A 12,035-nucleotide genomic window follows, 5' to 3' on the forward strand; every position below is an offset into this window, starting at 1 on the left:
GTTAATATGGTCAGCCTGAGAGAACTCTGACCTGGGAATCAGAGCCCTAGCTCTGTGTAGGGACCCTTTCATTCTCTCACTGTTCTCCTTCATAGCTTAGGCATCTTGGGGAAATGGGTAGTCCCAGCCACTTCTCCCAGGGATCTGGGAGGATCATCAGACAAGAGTTTGTATTTATTTATTTATTCTTAAACTTAGAGAAATCTCTCTTGGGTATTGCCACTTAATAGCCACAATAGAAAGTAGCAGCTGGGGAGAAGTTGGGGGTCCCTAGAGTATGGTTACTCTGTAGCTTCTTCAACTAAATATTTTTGGGGTGATGAGACATGATTTAGAGACATGTGGAAATTTTAGGTTATATTTAGGGCTGTGGGATCATGTGTGTTCAGGAGGAACCTTAGATTTGTCCCCTAAAATCAGAATGTAGGTTACCTCTGATGGACTTTTCCCTAATTTGGATTAAGTTTTTTGGGAAAGATCATGCCTCTCTTCCATTCCATTGAATTAAAAATAAAAGTAAACTTAAAATAAATGTAAAGAAGCACAACAAAGTTCTGCTTTTCTGCATGACAGCAGTCTTGCTTCCTCTTAAACACGTGAGTCGCCAATTAAAATACAACGCAACTCTTTTGATATTCTTGTTTTGCATGTTGATGTTGTTGACTTCCTGAAGTCCCCATTCACAGACATTTACAGAGTGTGTGGTGTGTGCCGGGCACAGTACAGGGGCTAGGAACATGGGAGTTAAGACTCATTTCCTGCTCTCTGAGTTTACAGTCTAGAGGAATTTGAAGGTGATAACTTCTGAATACTCAGATTTCACAGAAGATCCCCACATGGTACCATGGTCTTGCAGCCAAAGGGAAGGGAAGGCACTTTTGGTTGTGTTAATTGCCAGGAAGAGGGAGAAGGTGATGATGATGATGGTGATGGTGGCTATTTTTTGCAGAGTCCCCTAGTACCTACCAGATCCTACACTAGGGTGCCTTAAAACTTTATCTTGTTTAATCCACTTAACGGTCTTGTGGGGTAGATAATATCTATGGCTTACTCACAAGAAAAAAGAACTTAGAAATAAATTTTCTAGGGTTACATAACTAGCAAATGTCAGAGTGGGATTTTTTTTTTTTTTTTTGTATTTTATTTATGCCAGGTAAGATTTGAATTAGCTTTAAATGAGCATGTTTTCTGTGGAAAAGAGATAATATCTTGTATGAGCTGAATCTGCATACAAAAACACAAGATTTATGCTTTGGTTACTTAAAATTGTTAAATATAAATATTATAATAAAGAAAAATTTAAGAATAAAGTTCACTCATTAATGATTTCCATTTGTTTAGTTTTCTTTCTCATTTTTGTCTGTAAGCATAATATAAAGTCTTTATAGTGAAGATGAATTTTGTGTTTTTAGCATTAACATAGCATAAACATTTCTGTTCCTAAATAGTCTAAATAACTATGATTTAAATAATATTCTATTGGGTTGAATACTATTTTTTTTTTTTTTTTTTTTTTTCTGAGATGGAGCCTTGCTCTGTTGCTCAGGCTGGAGTGCAGTGGTGTGATCTCGGCTCACTGCAACCTCTGCCTCCTGGATTTAAGCAATTCTCTGCCTCAGCCTCCTAAGTAGCTGGGATTATAGGTGCATGCCACCATGCCTAGCTAATTTTTGTATTTTTAGTAGAGACAGGGTTTCACCATCTTGGCCAGGCTGGTCTTGAACTCCTGACCTCGTGCTCCACCTGCCTCAGCCTCCCAAAGTGCTGGGATTATAGGTGTGAGCCACCATGCCTGGCCAGGTTGAATACCATTTTTTAAATTAAACATTTGGATTCCAACTTAAAAAAATTATAAATATTGAAGCATTCACATTTTTATAACATATAGAATCTTTCTTTGAATTATATGCTTTACATTAATGCCTTTACTTACTAATTAAACTTCTTTAAGATTACATTTTGTCAAATGAACCTCACTTCTATGGCTATCTAGTAATGTTGTTTGGTTTGGTTCTTTATTTTGGTATTTCTGACTCTTATAATTTAAAATCTTTTATTAAAACATTTAGACCACGTGTGGTGATTCATGCCTTTAATCCCAGCATTTTGAGATGCTGAGGTGGGAAGATCGCTTGAGGCAAGGTATTTGAGACCAGCCTGAGCCACATAGTGAGACCCTGTTTTTACAAAAGATAAAAAAATTAGCCAGGCCTGGCAGTCCTAGCTTCTCAGGAGGGTGAGGTAGGAGGATAGCTAGAGCTTGGGAGTTTGATGTTGTAGTGAGCTATGATCACACCACTGCACTCAAGTCTGGGCAACAGAGTGAGACCCTGCCTCAAAAGAAAAAAAAAAAAAATAAAGCTTAGACTGCATTTTGGCTGTATCTTATTTATTTATTTATTTATCACTACAAACTGCCCTACCTTTGGGAATTTACACTTGATCTTAGCCAAAAGGCTGAGAAGCGATTGCTTTGGGAATTTAAGAGCAGAACTGTACACAAATATATACCAGGTTTTACAAGGTAATAACAGAATCTAGACCCTTTGGTTTCTCAGGTGGCTGCTTCATTAAGTAAAATAACTTTCTTCTGTCTAGAGAGCCCACGTTTCTGTGTGTGTTCTTGTGCCTATTTGTGTGTAGGTTTGTGTGCATGTGAGTGGAATATAACTCGCTAGCTCTTTGTCACCATAGTTCCAAGCCTAAATATACAAACATGATCTGGGATGCTGGCATCCCTGTGAAAGTGATGCTGAAATGTCCATATAAATATTGTGACAAGACATTTCCTTGAACCTTCGTTTAACCTTTACCAGAGATGAACCAAGCAAAGAAGGGACGACTTGGTAGATAACAGGCTAGAGGAGCTCATCTTCCTTAGTGAGAATTCTCCACAGCCGAGGACAATATGGCTACTCACATTATAGGGCTTCCCCCTCAGGTCTACTATGCAGTAACTCAACACTTTAAGAGAGGGAGAGGGAGAGAGCAAGAGGGAGATTTTGTTTTTAAATAATAGCTAACATTTATTGATTACCTATTATATGCCAAGCCTCTTGTTCTCTTTATCTCCTGTATAAACTGTGTGAGATACATACTATTATCTTCATGCTACAAATGAGAAAACTAAGGCTTAGAGAGTTTATGACTTGCCCAAAGTAACATGAAGTTTTGGAGCTAGTCTTGAACCTAAGTTTATCAACTCTAAAACCATACTTTCATATTATGATGTTGCAAAAAACCCCTAAGAAACCAAACCACCATTCCAGCCTATTGTTATGAAATCAGGAACCAGGTACCTGACACATCGTAATTACCAGTCTTTTCCTTTTTAAGAGTTTCTAAGAAATTTTCTTTCTGAGAAATTCTGTCTGAGAATTGAGTGTCTTGCACATTTGTCTAATTTAACTGTAAAGCTTTATGAAATGGCTCAGTCTTCTTCATACATCAGTCACTGATATATAAGTATTCATAACTTGATGGAAAGGCCTGCTATTGGTGGTTTAGGACAGATGGACGGTCCTGTCAGAGGAGAAAATTGTAAATGTCACACCCTTGGTATTTCAGCGCCTTGGATTTCTGGCTTTCCCAGTGAGTGCTGCCATAGTGTGGGATGTTATTTTCCTCACTTCTTGTTCTTTGTTTTTGTTTTCTCCTCAGATCTAGATACTGATGACGATTTAAATAGCGACGATTATGAATATGAAGATGAAGCCAAACTTGTTATATTCCCAGATCACTATGAAATAGCACTACCAAATATTGAGGAGTTACCAGCCCTGGTCAGTGAGTGTGCACGGCTGCTAGCTAGATGCGCGTGACTCTGTGTCAGGTGTGTGTGCGTGTGTGGTGTGTGTGTGCGGGGGTGGGGTGGGGTGGGAAAAGCGGGTTGAATGAAAGAAGAGGATGAGAATGAGCATGAATATGCACATACCTCTTCTCTTCTGTGACAGGGGTCTTGCAGGCTTACATTTCAGTAGTGCTGGGCCTTTTACTGTCTCTTACTTCAAGTGCTGGTAGGGCTTTGTTGCTCATTAGGCTGGTCTCTTCCAGGTTGGGCTGGCTTCTTGCCTCCTAAATCACAGTCTGTTCCTTAGATTTTCAAACTCTGCACCCCAGATCTACAGGGACTGCTGGAGAAGGACTTTTCTGATCAGAGGGGTGACAGTCTTTTTATCATGTTTATTATGTTGGCCTTCCATGTAACATTTTGTTTGGAAAAAAATAGAAGTGTTCCACTGCTGAAACAATAGCGACGCAGTTACAAAAAGAAGCAGGCATTTACAAACTACAGGTCTTGGGAGCTCTGGGATTAAGTGAACCTTCTTTTCAGTTTTACTCCCTATGTGAACCAAGACTACTTTCTAGGTTTTAGATATTTTGAACTGTGAGCTTCCCCTTTCCTCTTCCCTTCTCTTTTCTTCCTTTTCCTTTCTTTCTAATCCAGTTTGGTGGATGGACCTTAATTTTCTTGAATGACTTGAAGCTGGAGCTGCTGGTGGTGATATAGGGAATCCAGGTTTTGTTTTCCTTTCATTCTCGCATGCTGGAAGTGGGCACAGAGTTCCCGTGGGGACCCTAACTGTTTTTCCTACCCTTTGCTCATTTCCTGTATTGCCTGTACCACTTTGTCCTCTTTCCCTTTTTTTTTTTTTTATTTCTTTTTTCTTTTTTGAGACGGAGTCTCTCTCTGTCGCCCAGGCTGGAGTGCAGTGGCGCGATCTCGGCTCACTGCAAGCTCCGCCTCCCGGGTTCACGCCATTCTCCTGCCTCAGCCTCCCGGGTAGCTGGGACTACGGGCGCCCTCACGCCCGGCTAATTTTTTGTATTTTTAGTAGAGACGGGGTTTCACCGTGTTAGCCAGGATAGGCTCGATTTCCTGACCTCGTGATCCGCCCGTCTCGGCCTCCCAAAGTGCTGGGATTATAGGCGTGAGCCACCGCGCCCGGCCTGGTCTCCCATTTCTTTTCCTCCTTTCCACTCTGTGCACGCCTTGACTTCCCAGAGCCTGGCCACAGATCGCAGTGGGGTCAGGGAGGGTTGAGTTTAGACATGCCTGTTCATTTTTTCCCTCCTGAAACCATGCCAGAACCAAAGCCAGCTCTTAAGGTCCCAGAGTCTTCTGGACGTTGCATGACTCTCTCTGTGGCCATCTGCTCACTTGTCCCTGCCAAGAGGGGACATTTGTGCTTGGGGTTTCCATGTCACTAGGGACTAGGTTTCCACCTTTCATTCTCTTTTGCCCCAATCTACTTTATATCTAAGACCATAGAAATGAGAATTTCGTGTATATTTAATATTGTGCCTCTTCTTTTAGTGCTAAGTGCACAGTGTTCAGTAGGGCACACGGAATTAAATTACCTTTGCTTTCTCCAATTCCATGTTGACTCATGTGGCTGTTTCCAAGGATAAAATATATTAGTGGACAAAATGGCCTTACCTCATCCCATTACCTGAAATTGTATACTAATGCTTATATTTCTGTAATACTGAGAGTTCTTACTGTCTTGTTTAATATAACTCTTATTTCTGCTGTCAGAAGAGAAGAAACATTGTGAATAAATGTTATGATAAATTATTTTGCTTTCAGTCCCTCATGAATAAGTCTTTATGTTAAAAAAATTAATAAAAAAGCCTTTTCAAATTATACTTGGAGTATAATTTGAAGTGTGAATACTCTTATTTAAAATAAGACAAGTGCCATAGAAATCTGAATCCAACAAGATATAATTTTTAATATAGAGTCTTTTAGTATTAAGAAATACATTATGAATGAAAAAAGAAGACAGAATTATTTGGAAGATGAGGGTGGGGAGATTAAAGGAAAAGCCTGGACTTATCTGATGGTAACTGATAGGATTTATCTCCATAGAAGATGCCAGTTACTATATTTTCTTTTCATGCTTTTGCTATATTTTTGGTGTTTGACAATTCTCTTTTTAAACTGTTAAATAACAAAAATCATTGAGCTCAAAACGTCGAACCAGGTGATTCTTCCTTCACCTTTTGAGTGTCTTAGCACAGAAGAATTTCAGTTTCAGAGAGTGACTCTATAGGTTCTACCAGAAAGTTAAAGCACCTCTGGGTGATGCTGGGTTCACAGAGACATAGCACTGTGAGCTCAGCAGGGGTCTTAGAGCTTGAAATCCAATGCCTTCATTTTTGACAGCAGGAATTGGAGCAGTGGTATGCTTGTAAATGTTTAACAACAGGCTCCCTAGGAAAAAAAAAGCCCTGTTTTGTAGTGTCTGCTGATTCCATGGTGTAAATACTGCCACCATGACTGATTTCAGGCTGTCAAGTGACATCACTGAATGGGGTGTTGCTTTCCAGTGGTAGTAGCAGACCATGATACAGAATTTCCAGCATTCCACTGATGTGAATGTAAATAAAACCTCAAGGGCACATAGATAATAATGAGATACAGTAAAACAATTAGGAAGTGAAGAATTTTTGATTATATGTCACCTTTTGAAAACATTTTATTTAGTTGTAAGTTTATATGATTTAATATTTTATAATGGCTGTGTTTAGCAACCATCTTGCTGAATTTCTTAAAATTTAAAGCTGGACTCTTATGAGCCAGTTTGAGACAGTTCCAGTGCAGAACTGAACTGGAAGCTTACGATGGCTTGGGATGGAGCCAGGACTAGTACCAAGGTCTTTTCGCATCACTTCAGATAACATATCCAGGGAAAAATAGTTCACAGTGTGATTACAGGATGATGGATCCTGACCTTCAGCTGTCACCCATAAAAAGGGCCTTAAGGTGATTTTGGATGATATTCTGAAAACCTTGGATCAGTGTTTAATAGGCCCAGAAGTCTAAGGACGTTTTGTTGGTTGTCACCCAGAAAGATATTCAAGGATAAAGGAGAAGATTCTATTTGAGTTTTGTTCAGAGTCATAGTGCACTGCAAACCAGAACGGTTATAAAAGATCTAGTAGGGGTGGAGACAGTCCTAAGGAGGACACAGACTTGATTTGGGTAGTTGATGAAACAAACAAGGAGGTTATAATAGGTCAGACTCAAAAGATTAGGAGGCTACACAACAGCCTCCTTACTGTGGTCTTTCTTCCACGCCTGCCCTCTTCCCTGCACAGCAGCCAGTGTGATCTGCTGTGAAAATTAGATCCTATCCTTCTCCAGCTTAAAACTCTCAACACTACTGACCAATGACACTGGGCTACTCACAGTCAGGAACAAGGAAGAAGTCCTGGCCAGAAGTGCTAAGTGGCATGTCCCAAGCCCATAAAGCCTGGAGGGGGCTTGTGGTGAACCCAGCTCTATTTTCTATGGGCATTTCTGGATGGTGATAGGGGATGAGTTTTCAAAATGGAAAAAAACAAACTAATTATACAACAGCATTTGTAATGGGAGATAAATGGAAGGATCTCTTTTGAAAGGCTTAACTATATTTATTAAGTCCTGATCTCTAATGGATCATAAGTTTGTTGAGGCCGGGGACCTCCTCCTTGTTCCTGACTGTGAGTAGCTCAGTGTCATCAATCAGCAGTGGTCAGTATAACCTATAAGAGTTTTAAGCTGGAGAAGGATAGGATATAATTTTCACAGCAGATCACTCTGGCTGCTGTGCAAAGAAGAGGGGCAGGGCTAGAGGGAAGACCACGGTAAGGAGGCTGTTGTGTAGTGTGGGGGAACCATGATGGTGGCTAGGACCAGGAGGGATGGAGTTGGAGTGGACACGAGGCCGATTCCTACATCACAGGGCTGCTAGGAATTGCCTGTGGGGGTGAAATGGCAGCTGAGGGAACTTACTCCATTGTTTCTTGTTCCTTCCTTGGTTCTAGGGTCAGAAGCCAGGACCCAGACACATGGGAAACTGTGACTCAGGGGAAAACGATCAGCTCATTATGCAGGATATTAGTGATGTAGATTACAAATTTTGCTGTTTATTTATTTTTTACAATTTAGTGGCATTTGTTATATTAGAGTTGGGCATCCATCACCACTGTCTAATTTTAGAAGATTTCTCTTGCCCCACTAAAAAACCCATACCCCTTAGCCATCATCCTCCAACCCTTCCTCCATGCTGAGCCTGTGGCACTCACTAATCTACTTTCTAGCTCTATAGATTTGTCTACTGTGGACATTTCACATAAATGGAGTCATGTAATATGTTGCTATTTGTGACTGGCTTTTTCACTTAGAATATATTTTCAAAGTTTATTTATATTGTAGCATGTATCAATATTTCATTCCTTTTTATTGGCAAATAAATTTCCATTGTATGTAATACAACATTTTATTTTACATTCTATTTGTTATATCCATAGGCATTTGGGTTGTTCCCATTATTTTTATTTTTTATTAAAAAAATTTTTTTTGAGACAGGGTTTCTGTCCTGTTGCCCAGGTTGTGTGCAATGGTGCGTCCTCAGCTCACTACAGCCTCCGCCTCCCAGGCTCAAGCAATCCTCCTGCCTCAGCTTCCTGAGTAGCTGGGACTACAGGAGCATGCCACCACGCCTGGCTAATTTTTGTATTTTTGGTAGAGATAGGGTTTCACCATGTTAGCCAGGCTGGTCTCGAACTCCTGACCTCAAGTTATCTGCTGGTCTCAGCCTCCCAAAGTGCTGGGATTACAGGTGTGAGCCACTGTGCCCAGCCCCATTTTTTTGACTAATATAAATAATGCTGTTATGAACAATTGTGTATACGTTTTTGTGTGGACACATATTTTCATTTCTCTTGGGTATATACCTATGGTAGAATGGCTGGGTCATACAATAACTGTGTTTAACCATTTGATGAATTACTGAACTGTTTTCCGAAGCGGCTGTACCAGTTTACTTTGCCACCAGAATATAAGTTCTTAAAAGACAGCTAGAAACAGCTTATAGCATTAAGCCAACAGCACATTGGATCATAGGCATATGGCCAGAATTAATCGGGTAGGGAGAGGGCAGAGTCTGTTTTCCTCCTCCCCTGTGGTCAGTTGGTGCTGAGCAGGACATCACAGATTTGCTCATGATGTGGACTAATCTGGCACAGAGACACCCAGGCATGTCCCTGTCCAGGGTCACATTTGCACCAGATTAAGAAATGGAGCCATGCTGCTTACATTCCATTCAAGTGCCCTTGACCACATGCCATTGTGTGATGAGTTGAGGATATTGGATATCTGAGTGTACATTTGTTATGAGGAAAACACACCACTTGGGTAAATCCTGGGCATTCCTGTATCTAATTTCACCCTTGCAAATTGTTCACCTCCTACTTTTCACCCTGCTTGCTAAGTGGTAGGAATTGTTAAATCTGACCTCTAAGCTTGGGCTTAGAAAATGAATTTAGTTTCTTGCTATCTGTGCCATTGTCAATACTACAAACACTAGGCCAGGGATAAAACCTAGCTCGATCCAGGGGAAGTGCAGGAAGACAGGATCTCTCTCTTGTGACACTTGTGCTGTTTGCATTTCTTCAGTTTTAAAAATCACATTGCAGTGAATTTGCTATTCACTAGCAAGTTGTTATTTTCTCAAACTGTTTTTATATATTACATCTGGGTTTGTCTTATAGGTAACAATTGCTTGTGATGCAGTTCTCAGCTCAAAATCTCCATACAGAAAGCAGGACCCAGACACGTGGGAAAATGAATTGCCAGTATCTAAATATGCCAACAACCTCACCCAACTGGACAATGGCGTCAGGATTCCTCCAAGGTGAGAGTCAAATAGCAGAATGGAACTTTACTCCCTAAAACTAGCCAAACAAATAGTTGTTTTCTACCTCTTTTTTGAATTGGCAGTTATATTTTTTCTTACCAGATGCCTTTTATTAAAAGTAAATATAAAACTTTTCTCTAAAATTGTCTGTAGCTTTGTAGTAGATGCTGAATATGCCCAGTCCATACCCCTAAGCCCTTCCCTGCCCTGAAGCTGCCAGTTGCAAGCACTTGCAACCCTTTGCTTGAGAGCTTTTTCTGCTTGCTGAAGTCAGTTAGGCCGGTGCATGGGACAGTCAGAAACACCAGAGTGAAGCTCCCTCCCTCCTCCTGGAGCAGCCCTAAACCAGCGACTGTGGCATGGGTGGACTCATACCCCAGTTTTCTGCCCCTCCAGGTGGGATATCTGTCTCTTGCAGTTCCCCACGTGGCCTGAGCCCCAGTCACCCACAGTATACATTTGCTCACTGACATATCCTGTAGCAGCTTCCTACCCTTGCTTGTCTCTCTTCCCCACTTCCCTGGGATCACCTCCCGGAGAAGCCATTTACCTTCACTTTTTTGTCTCAGAGTCTTGTTTTAGGGCAATCCAACTTACAAGTCTTTGGTTTTAACATTTTGGCTGGAATACTCTTTGGGCTCCATTCGTATCTCCTCTTACTAGGTGACGGTGTGTTTAGAGAGACAGGTATTGGTGGATAGGCAGATTGATTAGGAACGTGTCTGATTTGGTTGAATCCTGACAATTGCATGGCATTCGCCTTCTGTGTGGTCTTTGGAAACAAGAGTTACTTCTGGATCTCCGTTTCTCCGTTTGTAAAAATAGAGACGGTAATACTGATGCTGAAAGGTGTTTGTTAGAATTAAATGATGAGACTTCTGTAAGGTACTTGGCATTATAGTTGACATTTAGCTTTTAGTCAAGTTGGTCTCCTTTCCAATTAATTTAGATTTGCATTGTAGTCGGATTTGTATAAACTAGCTTTACCGTATGTGATTACTGCTTTAGAACTTTAGACATTTATACACACAGGATCCTTAATATTTTAAACTTGTTCAAGCTCCACGGTCCCTCATGGAGGAATTTTAAGGAAATGAGCTCCTCTCCTAGCCCGAAGTTTTGTGTCAGTTTTCGAAACTAAAAAAAGGCCACTCGGAGATGCTGGGAGGGGCTAATCCACATCTGGGAGGCAGGCAGGGTGCTGAGTGATCCTGCTACTCTGGGAGAGGAACAATAATTTTTTTTTTTTTTTCTTTTTTTTTGAGACAGAGTCTTGCTCTGTCACCCAGGCTGGAGTGCACTGGCGCGATCTTGGCCCACTGCAACCTCCGCCTCTCAGGTTCAAGCAGTTCTCCTTACCTCAGCCTCCTGAGTAGCTGGAATTACAGGTGCCCACCACCATACCTGGCTAATTTTTATATTTTTAATAGAGACGGAGTTTCGCCATGTTATCCAGGCTGGTCTCGAATTCCTGACCTCAGGTGATCCGCCTGCCTCGGCCTCCCAAAGTGCTGGGGTTACAGGTGTGAACCACCACACCTGGCCAACAATGTCTTGAGGGGAGAAAATGGGGAAGCACCAGTCTCTGTTACTTCACTGAGCCTTTGTTGTGACCTGCCTACCTGAAACCATCTGTTTTCTTAGAAGTTAATTTTTAAAATTATGCTCTGGCTGTTCTGACTACTCTCCAATGGCTTTCTAGTGGTTGGAAGTGTGCCAGATGCGACCTGCGAGAAAACCTCTGGTTGAATCTGACTGACGGCTCTGTCCTATGTGGAAAGTGGTTCTTTGACAGCTCTGGGGGCAATGGGCATGCGCTGGAGCATTACAGAGACATGGGCTACCCACTAGCCGTGAAACTGGGAACCATCACTCCTGACGGGGCAGGTGAGTGCGCCTTTACAGACTTTGGGAACATGCAGTGGCTTCCTCTTAGATTTAACCAATCCCTGAATCCAGGTGGTTGGAAGGTGTAGGCTCTGGATGCAGACAGCCCAGGTTTGAATCCTAATTCTGCCTCTTATTAGTTTTGAAGTCTTGGGCAAGTTTTCTAATCCCCCTAAGCTTTAGAGTGCTCATCTTGAGGATAATGATAATGGTACCTCTTTCCTATGTTTGTTAGTGTGCTTAAAGCATTTAGCTCAGTGCATGCCATAAGGTCTTAATACAAATTGCTGCTGTTGTTATTTTCCTTCTGTGTATCTCTTGGCTGAGAGGACAGAGCAGGAAACAGGATTTGTGAAGTGAGTGTGAATAATCAAGTCTACTGTTAGAACAGCAGGAGGAAGCCCTGGAATCCATTACAGGGATTAAGTATCATTTTAGAAACAAATGGATTAATTATGGAGA

The 12,035-nt window shown here is 41.4% G+C and overlaps 2 protein-coding genes and 1 pseudogene across 3 annotated transcripts in view; 1 reads left to right on the plus strand and 2 right to left on the minus strand.

The window, feature by feature from the left end:
- The window catches only part of MRPL47 (mitochondrial ribosomal protein L47), a 195,995-nt gene that overhangs the window by 131,030 nt on the left and 52,930 nt on the right, over positions 1–12,035 (minus strand). The window lies entirely within an intron of this gene.
- The window catches only part of USP13 (ubiquitin specific peptidase 13), a 129,627-nt gene that overhangs the window by 44,550 nt on the left and 73,042 nt on the right, over positions 1–12,035 (plus strand). For both annotated transcript variants that reach the window (XM_050780108.1, XM_050780109.1), the window contains exons 4-6: positions 3,661–3,782; positions 9,541–9,683; positions 11,389–11,573. In XM_050780108.1, the coding sequence (XP_050636065.1) occupies positions 3,661–3,782; positions 9,541–9,683; positions 11,389–11,573 (450 nt within the window). The remainder of the gene's footprint in view (positions 1–3,660; positions 3,783–9,540; positions 9,684–11,388; positions 11,574–12,035) is intronic.
- On the minus strand, positions 2,297–2,469 carry LOC126949584 (uncharacterized; annotated as a pseudogene).

The sequence above is a fragment of the Macaca thibetana genome, chromosome 2, assembly GCF_024542745.1.
Source record: "Macaca thibetana thibetana isolate TM-01 chromosome 2, ASM2454274v1, whole genome shotgun sequence".
Classification (NCBI taxonomy): Eukaryota; Metazoa; Chordata; class Mammalia; order Primates; family Cercopithecidae; genus Macaca; species Macaca thibetana.